The 25,097-nt window shown below is 45.7% G+C and overlaps 1 protein-coding gene across 4 annotated transcripts in view; it reads left to right on the top strand.

Annotated features, from left to right (window-relative positions):
- Positions 1-25,097, top strand: part of ebf1a (EBF transcription factor 1a) — a 177,546-nt gene that overhangs the window by 87,128 nt on the left and 65,321 nt on the right. For all 4 annotated transcript variants that reach the window (XM_066717064.1, XM_066717062.1, XM_066717063.1 and 1 more), the window contains exon 7: positions 24,348-24,429. In XM_066717064.1, coding sequence (XP_066573161.1) covers positions 24,348-24,429 — 82 coding nt within the window. The remainder of the gene's footprint in view (positions 1-24,347; positions 24,430-25,097) is intronic.

Raw genomic sequence — 25,097 nt, 5'->3', positions numbered from 1 at the left:
TTTAAACAAGCTGGCCTCAGCCCACAGTCTGACGCCCAAAGTTCATTAGCTGGTGTTATCAATAATTTAGGGTAATTTTCTGTGTTGGTCTGAGTGCTGGGGACGCCCTATATTCGCTCCTAGCTGCCTCTCAATGCTAACAGTCCGGTGAACTTGATAAGTGTCCTATCATCCTGTTAATCAGATTACTTATGAACCAAAATTGACAGTTTTCATTAATTATAAAGGATTATTCTAATTGCAATTCAAATTTATTCATTTAGAACAGACGGCATTCAGTAATATTTCAAGAAATTTGCATATTAAATGGAGAGGGTCGTCCATTAAGTATGGTAATGTATGCGTGTTTCCTTATTTTTAACTTCTGGGCCATATGCACTGACGCTGCTTCAGCAGGTGAAGAATCCAGAACGTGTTTAATTTGTTTGACAAACATGGAGGGGTCCGCAACATGTCCTTTGGCACAGACCGCCTGCATCCTTTATACTTCGATCCTCGGCACATTTTTTTTTTGGCACAAAAATAGCAGAGCGGCACTGAGTTTGGGCGGCTGACACAGCTGTGCAATTCTCTCTCTCTCTCTCTCTCTCTCTCCCTCCCTCCCTCTCTCGCTCTGCCTCTCTCTCTCTCTCTGTCTCTCGCTCTCTCAAAATAACACAGGTATTACGCTTCAAAGCCAACACTGCTACTCCATTTAGGTTTGTTTTGATTTGTTTTTAAAAAGCCGTGATCAAGTCATTAGCCGACAGAGCTGTGAAAATGGGCTGTTTGAAATCCCGGAACTGCAGGATTGCTTTCTGATTCTCAAGGTCATTTTTGATATCTCCAAAATGGTAACAGCCCTCTTTAATTGTTATTCAATCCCCCCCCAACCCGCCTTCCCCCCCACACACTCAATTCCCTGCCCTGCCTGCCTGCCTGCCTGCCTGCAAGTCTCTAGGCTGAGATACTTCTGGCACAGCGCCCCCATTAGGACGTCTGACAGAACTGCAATTCCTCAACATCTTTTTTCTTTCTTTATTTGTTTCTTCCTTTCTTTCTCTTGCTTTTTTTTCCCTTCCCCCCTCCAGTGCATTCTGCCATTCGTGCTAGGGCTGGGAAATGAATGTCATTTTGAGAGCAGTTTTTATGAAGTGTGTGTTATTAAGTACACTGCTTGAACCACTAGTAGTAGTTCATTGCACCAGGGAACTGTTTTCAGAGCTCTTGTGTTAAATGAATTTTTTTGTTCTTTTTTTTTTATATAAAACCCACCTCCACTTTCCCAAGGGTTAAATCACAGAGCCAGTGCATTAATCCAGTAGGCTGTTCCTCGCTGCCTGGCGTGGTCCCTTGGCGAAACAGTATTGGACTGAGTTTGCATACTGAAGCTGGGTTTAACTTAAAATTACATTGCTCCCATAACTAAGGCAAGCATTTTGAGTTGATTTAATACAGTGCTTAAAGGGGTAAAAAAAGATATAGAAGAAGCAGGAAGATCCATCTGCAAGATCTACTTCACTTCATTAGCTGGTTTTAACGTTATTTATCAAGCTTAATTTAGCTCCGCACGGTATTCTACACAAACACTTTTCCCTCCTCTAGGAGTTCATCATGTGTGTAGGCTGTATATGTATACTGTGTGCTGTACATCCCAATCTGAACATAAAGACTGCTGATCGGGCTTTCGTTTTAGATCCATGCATTTCTTGTGCCCGCGCTTCTGACACTTATAACTGCGGCGTTCAAATCGTGTGCTTGGTGTCAGCCACTCTCTTTGCCTGGAGCGTGGCATACTAGACACCCAGCTGTATGGCAGAGTGTATTCAACTTTGCACTTCCCATCAATGCTAGTTAAAAGAAAGATCGTGTTAGCAGCTGCAGCTAGATGGATCACTAAGTGACTGCAAGTGACTATTTTTTCTCCAGAACTCATTGCTCCGGAGGTCTTTGGTGTCCAAATCTCTGTGTCCCAAACCTTTCTGCCCCACAGTTCTCCCCCCGTAATAAGGGATTATTTATTAATTTTTTTCTTGAAGATTTTTTTTTATTTTAATGATGTCTAAATGCGGCGTGCGTTTGAGCTGTGAGTAATGGCTCAGTCTCTGGTCTGTGTAGCCCGCGTGGAGTCTGGTGACAGGTTCATTTTTCACAGGAAGGAGGGGGAGAAGGTTGAGAGCGCGCGAGGGGGTACCCCACCGCTGTTACAAGTCTGGCGATTAGCTCCCACGCTGGGCACACTGACACCAGCCAGCCCCCCAGCTGGGCAAAGTCTATAGCTGTCAGCACGGCCCCGGACAGATTAATGAACTCCGGTTCAGAGGGAGAAGTGTTTCAATCAACCGTGGCTGCCAAACATGTCTGTCACCCGGACAGCCTCTTATTTATTACGATGGCTCGCACCCTCCCTGCTCTAGCTCACGCACGCCACACGGACGCCACACGCACGCCACACACATGCCACACGCACGCCACGCATTCACGCGCGTACGTGCTCAGACCTGTGCGGCCGTCTAGTGACAATGAGTTACAAGCTTACACTACGACCTCCCTCGAACATCCGAGCAAGGTTGAGGAGCTAAGACTTCAACACAGGGCTAACCATGATCTGGCAATGTGTGAAAAGCATAATTTGTAAGGCAAACAACCCATTGCTGCTTGTGGTCATAAGATTGCCTGGTGGCTGTCTGGCTGGTTCAGTCCAGTAACACCTCTGTTAGCTCATACTTGTTTAAAAGGGAAAGAAAAGCAGAAGATAAACCCTTGACCAGGTACCGTTTACAACTGTTGCTGTTTTTCCTGAGTTAAGAATCGTGAAAGTGGACGTACAAATGTTATGGGTAAGCAGCAAGATGCCGTATGTTTGACTATTTATGTGTAAATGTATCTATGCATGTATATTTATATATATGCAGAGAGACGAAGAGAAAATGATATTTGATCGAAGCAAAAAGAGAAACGCGGCCTTAGTCCTGCCAGTCGTAGCCCGTACGCTTTGCGTTGCGAACTTGTGCAAAGCAGTCGTCGTTTGTGCGCAGCGCTGACTGTGAGTTTAGTGAGAGATCCTGGGATCCATTTCGCATTATTTTTTAACAAAGGAAACTGAGCTGATTTTTAAACCCTTTATCCAATCCCAGGAGTAAATTGCTTCAATGTAAAAAAAAAAGAAAATGAGAACAAAACCGTAATCACTCATTAGAATTTGAATGATTCCAGCGCTTGACGAGGTAAAATGGGTAGCAGCAATTAGCGAAGCCACATCAGAGACCAGACGCAGCATTTCCCTGCGGACGGCTTGGTGTCCACGTTCGTGCCTTTGTGGGCCCCAGCACGGAACCCTGACATACCATTGCCCTTTTAAATGCAAAAAAAAAAGAAGAAAAAACAGGAAGGGGATGGAGTGAGCCTGTGCTCTCGTCCATTTGTTCTAAGAAATATTTAAAGAAGGCAGGAATTTAAAGGACATGTCTGAGATTAGCCAGAGAGCATACATCAATAAATTTTTTAGTACGATGAGACGATACAACTAAATAAAATATACAACCTTAAATAGACTTGAACCAATATCGAGACGTTCCTTGCTAGCCTTCTGCAACCGCCGTGGCCTCCCACTGACAGCTAAGACGGCACGGGCATTTCCCACCCCTAGCGCTGACTTTAAATTGATCGACGACAGCAACATGAAAAATATAAACTTGAGGGGAGCCGAAGTGTTTTACTGCATCAGCTCGGGGGCTCCGTTCACATTGCTTAAAGTGAAGTCCTGGGTCCACATACATGGGAACTTGCGCTCTCAGAGTTGTTATCCAGACCAGGTACACACCTCCAAGGCAGGGGACAAAGTGCGTCTTCTTACCAGTCTTGCAGCTCCACTTTGGACAGTGCGTTAACAAGGCACTCTACCACGAGATGTCTCTCTGATGTGTGGGTTTGAGAACACAGATTCAGATTCAGGACTGCTGCAAGACTGAGGGGTCTGACAGCGTGTGCGTCTCTCATATTTATGATCAGGCTTCACCCGGATTGTTGTGCTTCTCTTGATTTCTTCTTTTTCTTCCCCCGAAATCAGACGTGTCGTGGCGCGGAGTGTCTTCTTTCGCCATGCGTCTCGGGCTGGAGTTGTGGAGAGGGCCCGTCCTCGCTCTCTCCCCCGGCCCCGCACTGTATTATTAATGACTTTCCCTGCTGGCGCCCGAGCCCCGAGGGTCAGCACTAGCATTTCTTGGCACAAGACATCAGACCATAAATCTCCTTAAATAATACGGCAGGCTAAGGAAAGGGTCGCTGCGGAAACAAGGCAGTCAGTCTGAACAGAAGTGTCAGTGATGCATGGCTGATGCTTCTTGAGAAAGGTAAAGCTCAGAGGGGGGGAAAGAAAGAGAGAAAGAAACGACAAGGGAAAAAGAAAAAGGAAGGGTATATCAACTTAAATTTTCTGTTAAGCAAATAGAAAAAAAAAACCTGACAGGCGGTGAAGATAGGTGCTTTTATTTGTTCCCCGTCGTGGATCTGAGGCCAGTTATCAGCTCAGCTGTTATCACAGTCCCCCGGCATCACAGTTGACAGGGCTACTGCGAGATCGCATTTGCTTCTTTAGGTTCAGACCAAACTGAACGGCCACTGTTTTAGCACGTTACAAAAATTACTTAAAATTGCGTGTAAGAAACTGATTGGTTCCATAACATGTATGATCTCCAAGAGAAGCAGGTGCAGGGATCGCATGTGTCTTGGAGTCCCGTATGCAGGCTTTACTTTGCAACTGTTTCAAACGGCCTACCGGCGGTTTGAAACAGTTGCAAAGTATAGCCTGCATAAGAGCCCCTGTGTTGAGCCCCTGTGTGTGTTGTAAGTTATTAGAGAAATTAGATTTTTAATTGGATTGTCAACAAACAAAATCGCAAAGAAACAAGCACAAAAGTCCGCATGTCTTGCTCTGTCCCGCTAGCAGAGCTGGTCTGGAAGCCTCCTGGCCTGCCAGCCCCACTCCACCCTTCCCTAATGTTCCATTTAATCACTCCGCGGCACCCGGTCCGAACCCGGCCCTCCAGTGCGCCGCATACCGCCGCGATTCTCATGGCCGCAGTACATCTCTCCAAAGGGGCGCGCTCAAGTGGAGTGGCCTCGGGCTCCTAATAACAGCCATTGCCGGTTTCTTCGGGGGATTAAATTACGCGGCACTATCCGCTGCTATCTTCCCCACCTTTATTATATGCTGGGAAGCCCTTTAAAATTGCTGCGCCGCTGCGTGTAACTGATCCTGCCTCGCACCCCCTCCGAGCTCTCCTCGAGACGACGACTGCCCCGTGTTCGGCGGTAACAAGCAAGAGAAATTGTTTTATATTAGTTTAATAAAGCAGGAGACAAATGTTGCCCCCGCTTGAGAGGACTGAATTACACACTTCATGAACCAAATTAGTATCACAACGCATTGCTTTTGTTCGAAAGATGATATGCATTCACAGGCCCATTTTTCAGCAAGATAAATATGACACGAGCCGTGACTTCCCCTGAAGTAAATACTGTAAATAATAAAAGACTCTGCCAGAGGTGGGTGAGGAATGACTTAATTCTCAACCATTTATACACCATGTCAAAGAAAAGGGAGAGAGAGAGAGAGGGAGAGAGAGAGAGAAAGGGAAACGTAGGACCAAATTGTATAATAAAGTGCCCAGTTAATCTTTTGTGTTTAATAGAGAAGCAGAGGGCCACTTAACGTCAAATACCATTTCAATATTCTGGATTTTAATTGAGGGTTTTTTGATAGTGAAAATAATGTACTCCTAACCTTAACCCTTTATTCTGTGTCATAAATATGGATCAGATCGGCTGCCTGTGGCAACACGCTACTGTAGATTTTGCATTACTGCTGTGACGTTATACCAGCATATTCGTATGCAGTAGAACAAAAATAAAGAGATTCTTTTAAGTAAAATAATAATTATTGTATTCATGTATTATTAATATTATAATTGAATTAATGTATGTATCTATCTTTTTATGGGTGTATGCATTTAAGTATGTATTTAAGTATTGTTTGATTGTTCAGTGAAGGCAGCTACACCATATCCTAATCAGACAATCAACTCACCTTTTCAAACAGTGTAAAAGATAGCATGGCAGGCAGTAGCAGTCTCTTACCTTGTTCCCTTATTCTCCCATAAACTTTCTGTTCTTGTGTCTGCGTGCAGCCAGGAGAAGGGTGGTCCACAGGGTCTCCTAACCTTGGTGTTGTCAGCTTTCTCCTCAGAGCTGCGCCCAACAGTACTGCGCTACAATCAGCTAACGAGGGCTGGGGGAAATCTCAGCGTGCTGAGGAACGCGATAGCAATAACAATGATACCATTGACGGCCATCACAAGAAACAGCAATATCAATACCTCCAGCATAGCAGAAGGTTGAGAAATTAAAAAATAAAACAAATACAACAATAAAAAAGCAGAGAGGAAACTAGAAGCTGAAATAGGGATTTGCAAGCAGTAAGAGATTGGCACTTTCTACAGAGGGCACTTTCTTTTTGGGCCAGAGAGCGAGAGACGCCTGGAATCATGAACAGGATGTCCCAGCGGAATTTAGTTTTATTTTATAGTATTTTTTTTCTCTCCTCTCTGATACTGTCACTTCCAGGGAGGGAGCGAAAAGCAGACCTGGGTCTCCTGTGCTGTAATTTGGTCCCTGTAGGCCTCCTCCTCTATCTCTCGCTCGCTCCTTCTCTCTTCCTCCTCCTCTCAGTCTCTCTGTCTCAGACACACACACACACATGCACACACAGTCTCTGTCTATCCTTCTCTTTCTCTCTCTCTATTCCTCTCTCTTTTGGCCACACAGGTACCCCTGCGATCTGAGGACCCTGGCTGTCTTGGGAAAGCAGACCCCAGACCACATTGTCAGCCCAATTTCAAGTTGAGCTCTGGCAGGTGTCTCTGTGTTTCTCTCAGTGCTTCCGTGTTCTTCAACACATCTCACCCCCTAACATGGGTCTTGTGTGAGACCAGGAGCCCGGGTTGAGCGTTCTTCTAGCAATATATTCCTGGTGGCACACTCTCAAGTTAAAAGGGGGGGAAGAGGGATTTCCCTGGTGTTTTTTTCTAGGGGGGTTTAGAAGTTGCTGTGGGCTAAACGGTTTACAACTGCGTCCTTAGATTGCTCCTTCTTTAAACCCGGAGCCGTGTCTTAATATCAATGCAGGATTCCTGCATTAGGACGGCTTACGACAGGAAAACATGTCTCATAATTGAAAAAGCCGCTGACGGAGCCCCTGCTCATTACTGGCCCAGTAGCCTGTGATAAGGATTATAGCGTCTCACAGAAGTCGGGTTTGTTTCCTAATCCCTGCCTTCTTAGCTTTTGACAGCTATCTGTTCTTTTGATGCCGTCACTGGCATCGCCGTCCCTGCCCAGTCTTAGATGCCTGTTTTATGTGGATGCTCAAATTAAACACATCTGTATTACGGAGCAGTAGCTCGCCCTGTTGGCAGGTGAATGGTTTCGTTTGTTTGTGTGTTTTTGGGGTGCGGGACAGTTCAGGACTACAGAAGCAGGTTTATTGGTCCCTCCCCATTTAAGCTATTCTTTCCGGGTGTTTCCTGAATGCGAGTGTCTGTGCTGTAGTTTTTAATGAAAAGCCGCACTCTAAAATCTCTTGTTAGTGATCAGAGGCAGTTGTTTGAAATGTATAATACTAATAATTAGCAGAAGTAGTATTAGTAGTAGTAATTGTAAGGGTAGTAATAATTTGGTTGTAAGAGTAATTATGAAACCAGTGTGGGATGTTATGTGTTTTTACATTAGATACATGTAAGATTTTCACCTCCTTTTCTTGACTGCAAAGTGTTACACTTCAAGTTCTTCGCGTGGTGCTGTATTTAGCTTGAATTTGAATTATTCATTTTTTCCTTTTTAATTTAATTATTCCAGGGGAGTGTGTGTGTGTATATATTTTTTAAAATATTATTATTATTTAACCCTAATCAAAAATGATTCTAATTCGCAACACTAATATTTCCAAACATTCGGAGGTCTAGACTCGATGTTTGGCTTTTCTAAACAGCCGGAAAACCTGTAATTAGCCTTGTGCTAATGAAAGATTGTTGCAACATCGTTCCCAGGATCCTATAAAATAATCATCTGCTTTCCTTTTCCTTTATCTGCTAATCTTGTGCTGCTAATTAAGCTTCACATTGCAGAATGTTCAGGACTCAGACTGAAATATTTTCTAGGCCAAATGAGAGAGAGAGAGCGAGAGAGAGAGAGAGAGAGAGGGAGGGAGGGAGAGAGAGAGGGAGAGAGGAAGAATGAAAAGAGGGTGGGGGATAATAAAATGCTGTTATAAAAACGTTTTACCCTCTAATGGTCACCTGTCAGCTGTCAAAGCAATTACAGCACCTCCTAGTGTTAAATGTTTAAAACTACACATGAATATTTTAGGCGTCAGACTCCTGTCTCAGCAGCACACATGCACTGATCCTGTGGCCTGGCTGCTTTTGGGGGGGTGGCATTAGTGCCTCAAATTGTATTAGACAGCACGCTGTTAAAATCAATACGCTGCAGTTTTGTACCGTGTTTCCATCTCACTAGGCTCAGTAGACTAATACAATGTAAATAATAAATTATCAACCCAGATTAGCGGAGGGAACGGCAGTGGGAGCAGGAACATTAAGAGGTGGAAAATGGATTAAGTGATGGGTCAGGGACACGCACTACTTCTCTCTCTCTCTCACACACACACACACACACACACACACACACACATGCATACATGCTACTGGTGTTGCAGTCTCTTACGACAAGGTTTTGTATGAGTGAGATGGATCCACAGCCTGTGTAGCCAATGTAGGGTTGTTTCATGTCGGGGCCCATGGGTAGCTTGTGCAGTTGGGCTGGCAGGGCTGTTGTCGGTTTACTGTGGTTTGGTTTTCTTTTGTTGTTGTGCAGAAGGGTTACGTCTGGAGGAGTCAGGACGCGTGTCCCAAATTTGCCATATGAAATCGCATTGTGTATATATAAACCTCTCTCTCTCTCTCTCTCTCTCCCTCATTATTCCTAACTCCTGTACACCTGGGGCGAGTGGACAGAGAAACTGTTTAATTCCGGAATTACAAAAAAGAGTGGGGACACCAAATTAACTGAAAGGGCAAAAAATGTGTTAGTCCCATGTTTGATTGGATGGAAAATTATTATTCGGGGGGCACACCAGTAATTAGGTCAATAAGACCGACAGAACGCTAACTCCTGAAAGCTCATCCTTTCTTCCTTCCTTCCTTGCTTCCTCCCTTCCCCTTTTCTTTCTTTCTTTCTTTTAAAAAAACAATCTGTATGACTTGAAGAGACAGGTGAAAGGAAGTAGAAGTGGTACCTGTCAATACGCGTTGTCGTTCCTGGAGCTTTACCCTCCCTGCTCAGATTAATAATTTGTGAGGCTCCTGATGACAAAAGGATGTAGCTCCCTCACTCAGGCACAGCACCCCCCAGCCAGCGCCGGCGGGGCTCCGGTGTCATCACAGGAAAGGACGGACTTGCGAATTTAAGTGACCCCTGACATCCCATACCAGCATCACTCCCACAACCACACTCAGGACACACGCACATACCTGACTCCTGCTCCCTGTCTCCCCATCTCCCCCAAATCCCTCCCTGTCATAGCGATTGAAAGTGTCACTTAATCAATTGGCTCCTTCACATGGTGTCACGGAGAGGAGACCCTGCCCGACTGGTTCCAAGGGTGCCACTTAACTCCTTTGGTTCTAACGAGTCACTTAAGTTAATTAGATACTTTTTTGTTTTGTTTTCCTGTCCACGTCCAGTACTGTGATGCCGGATCTAAATTTTGTGAATGGCCTGGTGGACTGTTGGGAGCTGCTCATTGTTTAGTGCACCTAATGCCTTTTAAAAGCCATTCAGAAAGAGATGGGAAACTGGTTCCCGGGCACTTTCTGTGCTTGTGAGGGTTAGGCGTCCTGTTCAACCTGACAAGACAATCTGATTCAATTACCTGGTTCTTTTCACCTCCCTTTCAAAACTGAAAAAAAAAGCCAAAGGATAGAATCAAAACATAGTAAATCTTCTCTACATTATAAACCTCCTTACCTTCAAAACAGTTAATCGGCCAAGCGCTACAAATGATATTAGCAGGGAGGCAGGGAGTCGCTCTGTGATGCGAACACACAACAGCGCCAGGCACTAATGATCCCCCTGCCTGCGAGACTGGGAGCTGGGATCCGGCCTTGCTAGCCAAAAAAAATCAATCTCTGCTTCATGAATTATTGAGATGTTTGCCTTCAGCTTCTAAAATATACAGGAGGGAAGTAGTGGCTCTCTTCCCCCCCTCTCTGGTTCTCCTTCTTTACTCTCTCTCTCTCAATCTTTCTCCTTCTCTTTTTGTTTGTTTTTTGTACTTCCAGGGTGCCACTCTTCCACTTTCTTTGAATTCATTGGTTACCATTTTAATTTTTTAATCCTCATATGTATATATGTATGTATGTATGTATATATGTAATGGAACCTTAATTATATTATATATAATATTCTGGGACTATTGCTAATCCAGTGGAGAAATTAAGGGAGTAAAAAAGCAACAGCAAAAGCACCACTCACCAGGTCTCCTGGCACATTGATGAGCTTCACTGCACCTGTCTCTTCTGGACTATTTGGGCTGAGATTGAATGCTTCATGTTACAGTACGTTCCCACGACCTGCATCAGGAAGTCTTGCACAGGCATGAGGGACTGAAGCAGTAGATTTTGGGAGATGCCCATCTACGTGCGCGGGGCTCTCTTTGCCCGTCTGAGCCTGTAATCAGCCCTTCAGATGGAAAGATCCCAGGACGGACTCGGTACCAGGCAGCAGTGCTGCAGTGCTCCAGCCTCTCACATACTCACAGAGGTGACTTTAATGGACAGGAAATGCGTTCTGTTTCTGTCTGACCTGCTTCTGAAGTAGAGCATCAGTACAGCGTCCCCTCTGATCTGTATTCAGTCACGTTGCAACGATTTCCTAGTGCGATTGTGTGTGAAAAAAACAAAAACTTGAACTTACAGGCTTTTTAAATTTCACCTCCATAGGCCTGATGCTGTTATTACAAATAAATAAATAAAAAGTGTTTTAAAATAGTTTGCTAGTTTACACACCTGGGCTGCTTTCTCCCTATCACATCCTTATATGGTTTGATGTATTTATTTTGTATTTCCATGTTCTTCGTTTGGGTTTTCTGTGGCCGTGAACACGGCGCGGGGGAATAGGAGACGGTACGCAATCGGAGCCGTGGTACAGGCTGTGCTGAGTAGCCGCTTTGCAGCTCATCGGTCAATAATCACATCAGCCTCTCTTTATTTTTTCATCACAGAATGGCCATAATTGAGCACAGCCAGTGGTGCGGCCATCTCATTGGTGGGCTCCCGGGTTTGGCTCTCATTACAGGGGGCATGTTGTAATCTGGCCTTAATTTGAAAATAACAGTCTTGTCTTAGTTAAGGGTTAAGCCACAGACAGATGCACCCAGAGCCGCCTGACTAAAATAGCCCCAGTAACAGCTGGATATGCCATGTCGTAAACATGAGCAAAACGCACTATTAGAGGGGAGGGTGTTTGAGTGCCACTTTTTTGTCACTAATGTATGGAAATACACATATACATAGATACATTTCTTTATTGATCTTTTTCTTTTTTGAGGTACTAAGGAAGTGTATACATGGATGTTTTTAAATTCCACTACTGCTAATAATAAAACCATCTAATTATTATTATTATTATTATTATTATTATTATTATTATTATTATTCATTTTATTATTGTTATGTTCAGCAGCTGTGTTTGAGTGGCAGGTTCTCCTGCTCGAGAGAGGCACTCCGTCTCCTTTGCTTTATTGTAGCTATCAATTACAGTTTTGAATATGAAGTGTTTATAATGTAAAATAATGCTACCCTCTGCCGTGCCGTATCTCCGGGGTCTGAAAGCATCCTGTAAAGTCTTGGTATCTGATGAGACTCTCTCTTCTCTCCATCTCCCTCCCTCTCTCCCTCTCTCCCTCTCTCTCTCTCTCTCTCTCTCTCTCTCTCTCTCTCTTTCTCTTTCTCTTTGTGTGGCAGTGTGCGGCTCATGCATGCATGCATCCCCTCCTCAATCAATAAAGCTGTTAGGCCAGTGACATCAGGCCCAGATTGAGCGATAGAGAATACAAAGGGGGAGAGGACAGTGGTACAGTACTTAGTTCCGGTAAACAATACATTAAAGACAGGCTTTGGTTCCATGGCCACGGACAGCCACACAAAGCTTGAGATCCTTCTTTCGTTTTTTGCTGAATTTCTTACATGTAACAGTAGCGTTTTTTGTTAGATTTTTCCCAAATAAATGTAGATATGAATAAAATATAGTATATATTTATAGTTCTGAAATTTTTGTGAACTGAGCTGTTTTTTTGACGGCAGACCTTAATGGCAAACAACGACATGAGCCTGAATAGTGATGTCAGTGGTAATTTGGGTGTATATTTCCATGGCCTGGGAGTCTGTTGTGGCACGTGTCAGTGTCGCCCCCCAACTGAAGTCCACTAATCAAAGTGTACCGCGCTGTTCCTACGTGATTGGTGTTTGTGTGATAAGCATACACAGTACAGCTGGATTTGAACTGGCATCACACCAGTGGAAATCAAAAAATACAAAACAAGTACAAATGAGAAAATTGCCATAATGCATGAGCTGATGCTGATTTCCCGAAGCCGCTGTTTCAGAGCCTTTTCCCGGTGAATGGAAAGCTGCTCCTGCCACAATTCATGCTAAGAAGATGCACAGTCAGTTTTGTTTGCCAAGTCTTCCGTGACGCAGCCAGCTCCGTGATATCCAGGTGAAATGTTCCCAGCAGAAATGTTCCTCACTTATATAAACAAGGTTATTATGTCAGCACTGGGGGTGGGAGTTTGGGGTGGTGGGGGGGTGGGGGGATGCACGCACCACTCTACGCTCCCAACCCGTTGAAGAAACATTACTGAGGTTAGGAGGGAAAACACATACATCAAAAGAAATGAGGGAAGTTATTGAACGCTTCTGGGTTCCTGAGATCAATTCTTCTCCTGGACACATGTGGTTCTGGCTCCTCCGCTTGCAAGTCATTATAAAGACATTTTGATGGGCGGATCACAAACCGTGCTGGTCGCTGGGCTGCGCGCCATTGGCCGGATTACCCAGGATGGAGAGGAAACAAAAAATAAATAAATGAAAGCCTACGTTCATAAAATGAGCAGCTCGACGAGGTGCTGGTGAACAGGGGCGGGAGAAAGCAGCTTTGGGTCGCAGCTTAATTGATAACGTTGGCTCTGAGGGGGCGGCAGCGCGTCTCACAACAAAACAGCAGTGTCTCCAGTGAGGGCTCGCATCAGACCCCTCTGTTTGTTTACAAATACTGATCTCTGTGTAGAGGCTTTGTGGACTGACCCGTGTGTCTGCTCTGAGCATGAGGCGGCCTTCTAATTCTGGAGCAGTGAGCCATTCTTAGCACCATTGGAGCCCAGTGTTTCCAGCTGGGGTCACTCTGCTGTACAGTGGCTGGGTGAGACTCGTTTACCTTAGCCAGCGGTACCAAGTGGTTAGAGTGGCGCCAGCAGGTATCGAAACACACAGCGTGCAGTCTCTCGCTGGGTTGGGGGGTGATTGTCAGAGTCATGACTCTTTGCTGGGGGAGTAGAAGCAAAGGTCTTTCATCCCTTATGTGGGTGGCTGAGTGAACCCTTCTGACTAAGGTGCCCCCAGTGGGTAGGGGTGGATCAAGCCAACCTCCAGTCCTGCTAACTTCAGCAGCCCACTGATACTCCCCCCAGTCACCAGGGGAGAGGGAGCGATCTGCCAGGATCAGCGACCAGCCGTGCCTCTGGGTTTACCTTTGAGCTTTTGCAGTAATTTGAACTTGGCGTTCTCAAATTGGGCATGAAGGGATGATACAAGCCTTTAAATACATAGTGACTGAGTGAGTCAGGGCCTAAAGGGACTCTCGTGTTCAGGGAAAGGGTACTCCGGGTCTGGGCGTAGCTGGCAGCCGGGTCAGAGGCAGGGCGGTGCTGTCACTGCTCTAATGGAGTGTTTTTTTTTTTAACCCGCTAGAAACGGGAGATGATTTTAGAGGTGCGAATAGGCAGGGTGCAGCCTTCACTGTCAGAGAGAGAGCCACACTCAAGGCTGTGTATGAATGGAAAAGCATGGTGCATGTAGATACTGAACACATCTGCTGGGGTTGAATTGGATTTTTTTTTTAGTTTTTGGAAGGAAATCAATTTCCTTAATCCGTTTACGTATATTCTTATATATACACACTGACACACAGTCACACATTCACACACACACAAACATACAAAACAAGACGTTTGAAAGAAAAAGCCAAGTGAGAGTGATATCGTCTCAGAAAGATTTCTAGATATCTGTATTGTGAGCAGTTTTCAAACTGTCAGCAAAACCTGCCTGCTTCTGTAAGGGATGCCTTGGAGAGGGAGAAAGCATGCGTTCTAACCGATAAATGAGCTGTCATTTATCCACCCGCAGAGGCCGGCTTGGCTGTTGTTTTTGGCTGTGCTGTGAGCAAGAAGTATGAGAGAAATTTTTGGCAGTTCTAAGGGCCAGGCCTGTGTGTTAATGCCGGGCGCTGTGCTCCTTACAGACACTGAGCCCCGCGCCCTGTCCCTCACTCCTCCCCTCCCTGGGCTCCTTGCTCCTTGCGGTGACCCTGGCACACGGGGGATTAGCACGCTCAGAGTGCTGTGAAAACGACAGGACTGGAGAGACTGCGAAACATCTCATGCCACAAGTGCCCTCCTCAGCTCGCAGCCACCCTCACGCGACAGCCTCGCCCACAGGATTTCACTGAGGGCTTCATTAGTACTTGGATTAGATGTCCCAGCTGTAGGTGTTGTAGTAGTAGTAGCAGTGGCTGCAATACTTGAGAAACCACTGAAGGGGAACAGTTATTGTCTCTGATTTCTATTGTCGTGTTCCAGTTGTTTTGGAGATGTGATGTTATTGCACCGTAGACCAAACATTCCCTGTTTCTACACAAACCGAAGAAATAGCGTTTTCTCCTTGCTACGGTAAAACCGCAGTAAAACCAGGCTGCAGGCGCACTGGTAAATGAACCAAGGGGAACCTTCACGAGGGATGTGGCAGCATGCTGTGGAGCCTTGGCAGCGGGGGCCCGTCTCTCCGGGCTGCAGCGCTGGTCGCCCTGCTTTGTACCGTTGCCCTCCAACAGCCTTCCCCTCAGCTGGGGTCTGCACCTGGCCTCGGGGGCACCTCGGCCCTGCAAGGCACTGTACAGTACAGCACTTTCCTGCTTTCACTTCCCTCTCAGTGGGCTCCATACTGGCGGTTTTCGTTTATAATGAGCTCAGGCACTGCAGTAAATAGGGAGAGGGGCCACAGGGGCAGTGTTTACCGCAAATGTCTGTTAATAGTTGGGGGGGGGGTTGGGGAGCAATAATACACTCCCTCTGTGTCTAACACTCCTGCACTTCAGCTTTTTGCCTCACCGTAGGGATGGATATATGCATGTCTGATACCCCCCAAAATATTGAAAGCATTCTAACGTGTGTTTGTCAAACACCAGACGTGCGAGTCAGTACAGCTGTAAGAAGGCGTTATGTGCAGACTGTGCCTGCTTTAGCTTGAATTTCAGGGTCCCTGTGATCTTTGGCTCTATTCTATAACTTTATAATCCGTATGAAAATTATAACTATAGATACAAGAAGGAAAATAAGTCAGCTGCAGCAGATAAATGTATAGATAGATAGATAGATAGATAGATAGATAGCAAAGGGGCAGTTGTTGGGTTGTGCAAGCGTGTGTTTCTCAGGCTGAGACCCACACATGCCAATAAAAGTGAGGTAGGGAATCGGGAGAGAGAGAGAGAGAGAGAGAGAGAGAGGGAGAGAGAGAGGGAGAGTGAGAGAGAGAGGGAGAGAGAGAGGGAGAGAGGTACGGGGGCAGCAGGGGAGCCAGGCGGTTGCAGTGTATTCAGCTCTCCGTGATTCATTCTGAGGGCTGTTTTAGCCTTCATAAAATATTCATGTTGGTTGTGCTCAGCTCCATAATTGCCATCTCAGCCCCTGAATTATTTATAGGTTGTACCGTTCACTTCGTCTCATTTACTGATAGCGCGGGTAACACCATACAAGTAGATCGCAAGCGCTGTAATGCCGCTATTTTGCATTAAGTAGCAGAATTAGATTACCCCACCGATCCTGGCTCTCCCGGCTCACAATGTCCAATGCACTGAGTCTATCATTTCCCTATTTATAATATGCTAATTGATGAGGAGCTGTTAGGCCTTTGTACTTCCCCGCAAACACAGCCATGCTGGCCTGGGATATTTAAGGCCTTCTTCATCTTTGAACAAACAGCACTTTGCCATGTTCCTCGGCTTAATTAACTGACTGTGCAGGTTTCGGTTGCACAGCTCTGTGCGAACCTGTGACATTGGCCTATGCCATTTACAAAATACAAAAAGGAATTTCACCTTTTATTATAATTATAATAATTATTTTATTTATATTTTCAAACAGCCATGTGATGTGGTCCATGTTGACCTCTTACATTTTTAGCTGTAGATATTCAGACTTAAAGCATCCTAGAATGTGTTCAGTTTGTCAGGGCTTCATAGAGAGTCACTAAGCTCATTTCTCATGCCATATGTAAATGAGCACTCTCCCGAGACACGCGGGAACATCCCAGTTGATTCAAGTGCAAAACAACAACAAAGCAGTAGTATGTGAATGACTGCACAGTGTTCTGTTATTATTTGCACTCTTTGCAAACAGAGACAGCATGGATCGGTTCAGTCGGTAATCTGTGCGGTGTGTGCGCTGCCAGGGAGTTATTGGATCTCGCCAGATGTGAACTCCAGACAGAGAGGTGAAAGGTCAACGTGTCTCAGGATTACATTAACCCCCCGAGCACAGCTGACCGCAGCTCCTACGTCAGCCCCAGCCCCCAGCACAGCCCCAGCCCTCTCTATAGCCACCTCAGGGCTGACGGTACTGATTGGTTTTGTTGACTGCTAATATATATATATATATACAATTATTTGTATCTATTTATACATATTTTTTAAACAATGAGTGCATTAGATGCAGCAGTCACAATTCAGTTACAATGCCACTGTTCCTAATGCTGTTGCTGCTACTACTACTACTACTACTACTACTACTACTACTACTACTACAGTAGCTACTACAACTACTACTAACTATACTTCCGCTACCATTTATACTACTACTACTGCTTCTGTTTCTGCTGTCGTAGTATTCCTTTGCATTGATGGCTCTTGCGTATCGTGGGGTCTGCTCCAGGAGCTCTCTGTGCTTCTCCGGAAGAGGCTCTGGTGGTGGTGCTAGTCGGCGGGGTTCCCAGTGGTGATTGCACCCTCGGGTGTCCACAGGGCCCGGGAGAGGCGTGCGGAGTCACAGGGAGAAGCAGTGAACTTCCTGTGACTTCACTCTTCCTTTTGATAGCGACAGAACGCCGCGGTGGATCTCTGGAGAATTGCGACTAAGCCTATTTCTCTTATTCTGTTTTCTCTCCCTCTCTATCCCCCCCCTGTGTCTCACGCTGTCTTTGTTTAGCAATTCTGTAAATAGTATGGAGTAAAGTGAGTGTATGTGTGTGTTTTTTTATTATAGTAGTATGGCTGTGTGTATGTGCATGGCATGCTTGCACAGTGCGCAGAATTGGTGGTGCAAGTTATGTAAGAGCAAAACACCTAAAAGCACCATCTCTATTTGTTTGCTAGTGGCTAATCGGTCTCAGAATCACACAGAGGCATTTATTGAAGGAACCCAAAGAGCCAGCTCCATCTGCAGGGCTAGGCCAACTTCTAGCCATGAGCATTTTTTGTTCATGGTGCAACTGATTGTAAATGGTAAAGAGATGGTAAATCCATACGACAACAGGTGGTGTGTGGGGGGGGGTGCAGGAGACGTCACAGAGCAAGAAGGAAGGGTGACATACCTGTGTAAGAAAGGGCAAATCAAACAAAAAAAAAAGACAATGAAGAGAGCGAGAGAAACAGAGAAAGACAGAGAGAGGACCACCTGCTCTTGTGTGTGTGTCCTGTGTGAGCTCTCCTCTCCTCTACACATTGATCCCCCCTGGCCATGGCCACACCGTTTGTTAATGGCACCGAAGCGACACTCATCAAATACCGCCATGTTTCATTAATTTAGCTGCCTTGAGTGACTTATTAGAAGTGACGATGGGAGAGAGGGGGAGCCGGGCCCCGGGGGCGGCTGGCCCTTGGCGGAGCCGGGAGGGAGGGAGGCAGCGTCTGCGGAAAGAGGACCAGAGAGCCACGGTGTAGAGAGGGAGCAGTCAGCCTCCTGCCCATTACTCTCTATTAGCAGGGCTGCAGCTGTAATTGGAACGGATTAATCATTTCAACCAAAAAGGAAAAGGATGCGAGAGAGAAGGAGGAATGGGATGTTCAGTGTTCAGTGGAGCTGTCATATGTCCCTGTTAGTTGGCTTGATTTTATTTTTCTTTTCTTTTCTCTCCCTCTCTCTCCCACATTCTTGCCGTCTCTTCTTCTCTCAGATTTTTCTCTTCCCCTCCCCCCCCCTCAAAAGAGCTAAAATCTTATTTAATTGTTTTATTTTTATTAATGATTAGTTTTCTACGACCACCTCATAATCCACTCAGTTCATCTGACGCGACCCCCTCAATTGAAGGTCGGGGCCTCAGTTATGATATTAAACTCTTCATGGAGGCTGTGAAAAAGATTCCGGTAGACAAAATTGAAAACAAGGGAAGCCCTCTACTCCACCCACTAACAATAATAATTACCTTTTTCTCTTTTAATTGGAGGACCCTCAAAAATGCACGGCAGGGCCATCCAATCAATCCTGTGGACCTGCTGAAGGGATACAGCTTACTTTAATATATATTACACCTTTAAAAGCCAATCACACAGCTGCAGTTACTCGCCAGAGAGCTCTTCACTGGAATAATGAGACTTGTCAGACCGTCGTGCCACTGTCAGTGACAAAACTACACAACCCAAAACTGCACAATTCTCATTCCTAAAGTTTATTGATTGATTGATTGACTGCTTGATTAATTCATGTGTTTGTTCATTTTGAAAGATACATTCAGGTTTGGGTTTGGGTTTGTTTTGTTCGGCTTTGTCCACCTCACACACACTGGAATAGTGATTAATTATATACCACCTGTAAAAACCAATAAACCAACCAATGAAATGGTTCTTGATTCAAATGGCAAGCAAGGTAACATTTGGCTTGGCAGCCACAGCGTGCCACAGGGGGCCAAGCTTGACTGTTGAACTCTTCACACTGTGCAGGATCAGGCAGACAGTTGTAGACCTAGTTGTACAGAGATGAGGATGTCCAGAGGCTGGTTATTCAACATGGAGACTTTGATCTATGTCTTGTTGATCCCATTTGGGAAGGCTTAAAAGTGTGCTTTCTTCAAGAGCACAAAAGAAAAACTGGCTTTATTTTTCATCCTTTGAAAGCTTTAGGCGTTGTAAAGCCTGATAAATACATTCACACAAGGACCACACACCAGGTCCCACCATATCAAGTATTGAGCCCAGCTACCAGCTATGGGAGTGCTTGCATTTGGTGTGTGTGTGCGATGTGAAAAATTAGGCTGCTCATTTTTATCCGGCAGGGCTCTGAGCTGCGGGTTTTACATATCTCATCATTAAAACAAGCGTGCAAGTTCATGCCCCCTGCGTTAGGCACGGTTGCCACTGTGTGCGCTCTCCTCTCAGAAGTACCAGTGAAGTGGCTGCTCTTGTCACCTGTGTGTGTGTGTGTGTGTCTGTGTGGGAGAGATTTACAGGCCCTGCTGTAAATCAAGCATTGCTGCAGCACTTCTCATTGAGGATTTAGCCGGGCTGAAAGTGAAACTGGGTGTCATCCCACGGGTTAAGCCAAGTGTTAGGAGGAATGTGTCACACTCACTGTGTTACTGACACCGAGGGACAGCTGAGGGAGAGAGCTGGGGGGGGTGGGAGTGAAAGAATGCAGTAGGGTAGGAAAGGAAAGAGTGGGAGAGAGAGGGGAAGAAGCAATAAAACGCTATGAAAATTGAAGTGTGAACACTGCACCCCACTGAAATCAACAGTGGGTGCCCATGGGTAAGAGAAATGCACTTTGTATAGGTTGTTATACCGTGAGTTGATATTTGAAGTCTGCAGACACCGTGTAATGTATTCATGATACACACTTAGGCTACTCCAAACCAGTAAACTGTTGAAGCACCTTATTTTTTTCCCACAAAGTGTTATAGGCATGCATGACATTCTTTGTTTCTTATTATTATTATCTGCAATAGAAGTGGTATTCGAATATACATGTTGGTGCACCGCTGTGGGCTTGAAACAACAGGTAGTGACCTTTATGAACACAAATAAATAAATAAATGAATACATGCTTTTATTAAGTTAATGTCTTCTCTGAGGGAACAGCGTAACACATTTATCTGTCACCTCTTGATCACGAGAGCAGAAACTTCAGAAGTAGAGGACCGTGGCACTTGCACGAGTGTTAATGGAAAAGCATCCTGCGAAACACACCAGGTCACAGGACATGTGCCACCGAGTTTCACTTTCCGCCGCCGATAACGATCAGCTAATCTCCTTATTTTTTTGGGAGCAAGGAGCTTGGTGCGCAGGGGAGTGCGGGGGGCACAGGGAGTGTCTCTGTCCAACAAAAACAAGGAGAGGGACCAGAGTCGAGAGCAGGACATTCAGGAGTGTCCGAGTCTCTTTTGCAGCTGGTTCTGGAGGAGGTGTTGTACTGGGTTATGGGCCCCAACTGCAGGTGTGTCGGCATCTGAGCCTGCTGTGTCTAATGAGTGATGCAGACAGGTCCTTCCAGAACCAGGTCCCTGCGCCGAACATCTCAGCAAAACCGACGCTGAACTAAAATTAAGATGACATTTTATATTTAGCATCGTGGATGTAGCTGGGCTGCTGCAGATGCTGCTCCTTGGGAGACGTGTCCTTGTAAATATAGAGCAGTGAACACCTAGCCTTTCTCCGGTGCAGTTTATAGCTTTGTTTTGCTTTGAAACTTTATGCTGCGCTTCAAACATAGTTCTGAAGTCTGATAGATTTTGCGAGGAGAAACGAGGGGATTTCACTCTGAAAGAACGCTCAGAAAGATAAAAGAGGTTAAAGGGAGAGAGAAAAAAAAATACTTTATTGAAAGGGTTTCTCCAGGCTGAACGTTTTCCTCTAAACTAGGCCTTGCTAGGTCAGGGGGAAAACAGGATGTCTCAATTGAAAGTAATTAAAGAGAGGCAGGGTGACGGGATATTAGCACTTTACGTGGGTAAATGAAGAAAAGTTCTGTTAATTAAGTGACTTTCCTCTGTTCTATTGTGATAAGGGAATCCAGGATTCTAATGAGGCCTGTCACATTAGTGGCCACACAGCTGACCTCCGCACCTCTTCTTTGTAATTGCCGGCGAGTTTCCGACAGTGAGCTGAGGGGAGGCTGAGGTCTGGCAGTGGCCTACTGTCCTTTAGGAGAACGAAAAAAGAAAGAAAAAGATATAGAAAAGAAAAAAGACATGAACAGTGTGGTCATGCTAATTAATGTTGGAAAATAAGGAGCATATAGGGGTCTCTGGAAGGGGGTTTGCAGGATTGCTTTTTAAAGTTTCAAACAAGGAGAAAGATATGGTGCTTTATGGCTTCTTCAGTTCATTTGTTTATTTTGTGTGTAATTTGTGCAAAAGAACGCAGTAGTAAAAGGTCTCTGAAAGGTGTTTCCTCATAATAACTGTGGTCTCCTTGGAGGGACCACTTCTCTCAGTTCAAAATGTCACAGTAGGATTTTTCTTTAAGTGCAGTTTTGGAAACTGAACCTTTATTTTAACCTGCTGTTGCTGCAATATCCATAAGCAAACTGCCTCAGTGAAGATGAGTTATTACTAAATGTGAAGAATTATGTATTTAATATGGACTACAATAAGCTTAACATCCAGGATGCTACGCAGTAAACAGGGACAAAATAGATGAAAATAAAAAGTAACAACATTTAGAATTGTATGTCTTTGGTTGAAAGAAAAACAACACAAAACGGTAACAAATGTATGACCCTTGCTTTGAACATGAGATTGAGAAACTACCTCTTCAAATCTGACTGAAATAAACAGTGAGGCATGATTTGGGTTTTGAATGCCAACAAGTGAGGACTATATGGGCTTGAGATGTGTTTTTGAAATGTTAAGAAGTCTGAAAACAAATAAATACGCACACACATACATACATAGCCTACATACAAACATAACCCCTATTTATGGAGATGCCAATAGTGAAAAGGTTCTGCATTGCTCTCTGCCCTGACGTTAATGCTAGTGTAGGCACTGCGTATACTGCACACGTGACAAGGTGCGGAGAGCCTGGAGGTGCCAGTCACAGTTAAAGAAGAGAGCTACTGTGCCCTGGCCACAGTGGACAAGCACCCCACTCCCCCACCCACTGCCCACCCACCCCCATGCTGTCTGCTCAGGAGTCCATTAAGAAGTGAACTGAAGGTCTTGGCTTTATCAGATTATTCAGGAGTCGCTCCCTCGCTCCCTAGTTTTATTGCTTAAGTAAACCGCGGGCAGCAGCACAGAAATACCATATTGGGAGAGTTTAATGCTGTTTACTTAAGAGCCTCAATAATGCACTGTAGACTGATTGATGGGCCATATAGGACGGCCTATGTTCTGAGCTTATATATTTAAACCAGATTTGGACTTTTGGGGTCAAAAATTCCTTCCAGTGAAACACTAGACGAGTAAAGGCCTTTCTTCTCCTTCCCCTCTCCTCCTCCACCTGTACACCGAGTGCCCATGAAGGGGAAGTGAAATTTACGTGCTTTATATATATATATATATACTATACTAGTACATGCGTGCACACACACACGCACACACATATTTATATATATTATTTGTAGAGGAAAAAAGAATGTGGCGACCCAGTCAATGTGGGATTTTGTTGCATGCATCTGTTTTAAAAATCGAAGCCCCTGCATCTCTAAAACCTGACCTGTCCAGTCTTATTCTGTCTTAATTAGGCTGGCGAAATTTGATACGGAAGATCGAGTCATATGATTTTTTGTTGGGCCTGTGAAAAAATCCCCTGCTCTCACGCCTGCATATTTCCACATCGCGGCCTGTCTTTCCTGTATGAGGCCTGGCGTGCGGCGGCTTATTAGACTTCTTATGGCATGTGCAGCACAGCACGCATTACAAAAACGATTCCCTTAGAGGGAGGGGGTGCTGAGGACACCAGGTGGTGGTTGCCTCCTGAGCTCCGAAAAAAAAAAAAAAATGAAAACGAAGGAAATGCAAACACACAAAAATTCCTCTGCCCACTTGATGTGTTTGTGTGTTTGTGCGTGTGTGTGTGTGTGTAGTACAGTGGCCTCAGGAGATATGCAGGCTACTTGTTCCCCAGCGGCCAGCCCGTTCTGAGAGACATTGCCTCATAAGGCGCTGCTGTGGCTGCCATCGTGAGCTGACAGGGCCGTCTTTGCCTCCTGACAGATGGTCCAGCTCTTTATTTCAGCAAGAGACCGGTTGCCGGGGAAAGGGGAAGAAGGGGGGGGGGGCTTGAGGCGAGGGGGGCAAGGGAGATGTGGGGGCGGAGTTGTTGGGGGTCTGGATGGCGTCTGGATTTTGCCAACATTCCTGATGTTCAGGGCAGGTCGCAGGGGGGGCGGGGGGTGGGATCCAGTGTCCGTGCCCTTCACACGTCGCCCGCTGACTGACGAGGCGCTGACAGGCGCCACCCTGCCACACTGTCAGCAGGCGGCTAATCACTGCACACTGTGCCCTTTGGCGGGAGCCCCTCCAGCCCTGTCTCAGGTTGGCGCATTAGACAGCCCGGCGGAAGGAGACTGTGAGCAGAGGCTCCATCCTAGCTCGGTCTTCTCGTCTCACCCAGTACTCTCTTTGGTGGACCCCCCGGGGAAAGGGGATGCTGACCCATGCTTAGACCTCTCCCCCTAACTTCTGCTTGGACTCTTATGGTCCACCCTGTAGCATCATCTTTGTGCACGAGAGGAATAGCTCAATGTGTGTGAGTTCATTTATAAAGAGTCGGAGCAAAAACCCCCCAAGGCCCAGGGAGCTGCCTGCCCAGAGGTTTTTAGGAGTATGCTGTGGTGTATTGTGAGTTTACCTGAGTGTGTTTATGCAAAGCAAAGCTGAGCTGAGCTGTTTCAAGCTGCATAGTAAACCGAAGGAATTTAAATTATAGAAAGTGTCACTGAGGTGTTCTCCAGGCTGTCTTGCTTACCAGGACCCCTGCTATTATCCGGCCTATTCCAGAGCTCCCTACTGTATCCCTGACAGGTCCCTTGTTTCATGTCGTTTCAGGTTCTTTCTGAAGTTCTTCCTGAAATGCAATCAGAACTGTCTGAAGAATGCGGGGAATCCTCGGGACATGCGTAGGTTCCAGGTAAGCTTATTTTTTACATTATATTTATATATTATTACTATTATATTTCTTCAAGGATCTCGGCGGGTTGTATGGAAAAAGAATGAATTTAAAGCCAACTATTTTTAAAGCACCTGTTAAACATCCACAGGTGGGTTGACAGAGCAGGTAGGCCCCCCGGGGGTGATCAGGGTTCGGTTCCCAGCTCTGATTGTAGTCACCTTCAGCGCTACAATGCACACAATCAGACCTGAACATACATGCAGCCCCTGACACACAGAACACAAAGGAGCTGTGTTCACACAGTATAGAGCTTCCTTCCTTTTCTTAGCTTTCTCCCCCCTTTCTCTTAACAAGACGGCCTTACGCTTCCCTGACAGGCGGACACGGCGAGGTCTCGGCCGTTCCTCTGTTCCCTGATAGTACACTGACATGCCTAATTTATACTCGCCGGCGCTGGCCCCTGATTCTCATATGGTAATCCATTCCCGCGCCGCTATCTCCCTGCAGCCGTCAGCATCCGGTGTGTGTGACGGACCGGGGGCAAGGGAGAGGTTACCGATCAGTTGGTCCTCCTAAAGACGTCCTGTCGTACCAGGCCACGCCACGCCAGGCTAGGAGGGCACCCTGCCCGTAACCAGACGCTGCGTAATTACAAAAGGCTGTGTCAATTAGTAGCACCTTTACAT

Source organism: Amia ocellicauda, chromosome 11 (genome assembly GCF_036373705.1).
Source record: "Amia ocellicauda isolate fAmiCal2 chromosome 11, fAmiCal2.hap1, whole genome shotgun sequence".
In the NCBI taxonomy this organism is placed as follows: domain Eukaryota; kingdom Metazoa; phylum Chordata; class Actinopteri; order Amiiformes; family Amiidae; genus Amia; species Amia ocellicauda.
Note: the sequence above shows the minus strand (reverse complement) of the source record. Positions and strands in the feature narration are given on the sequence as shown.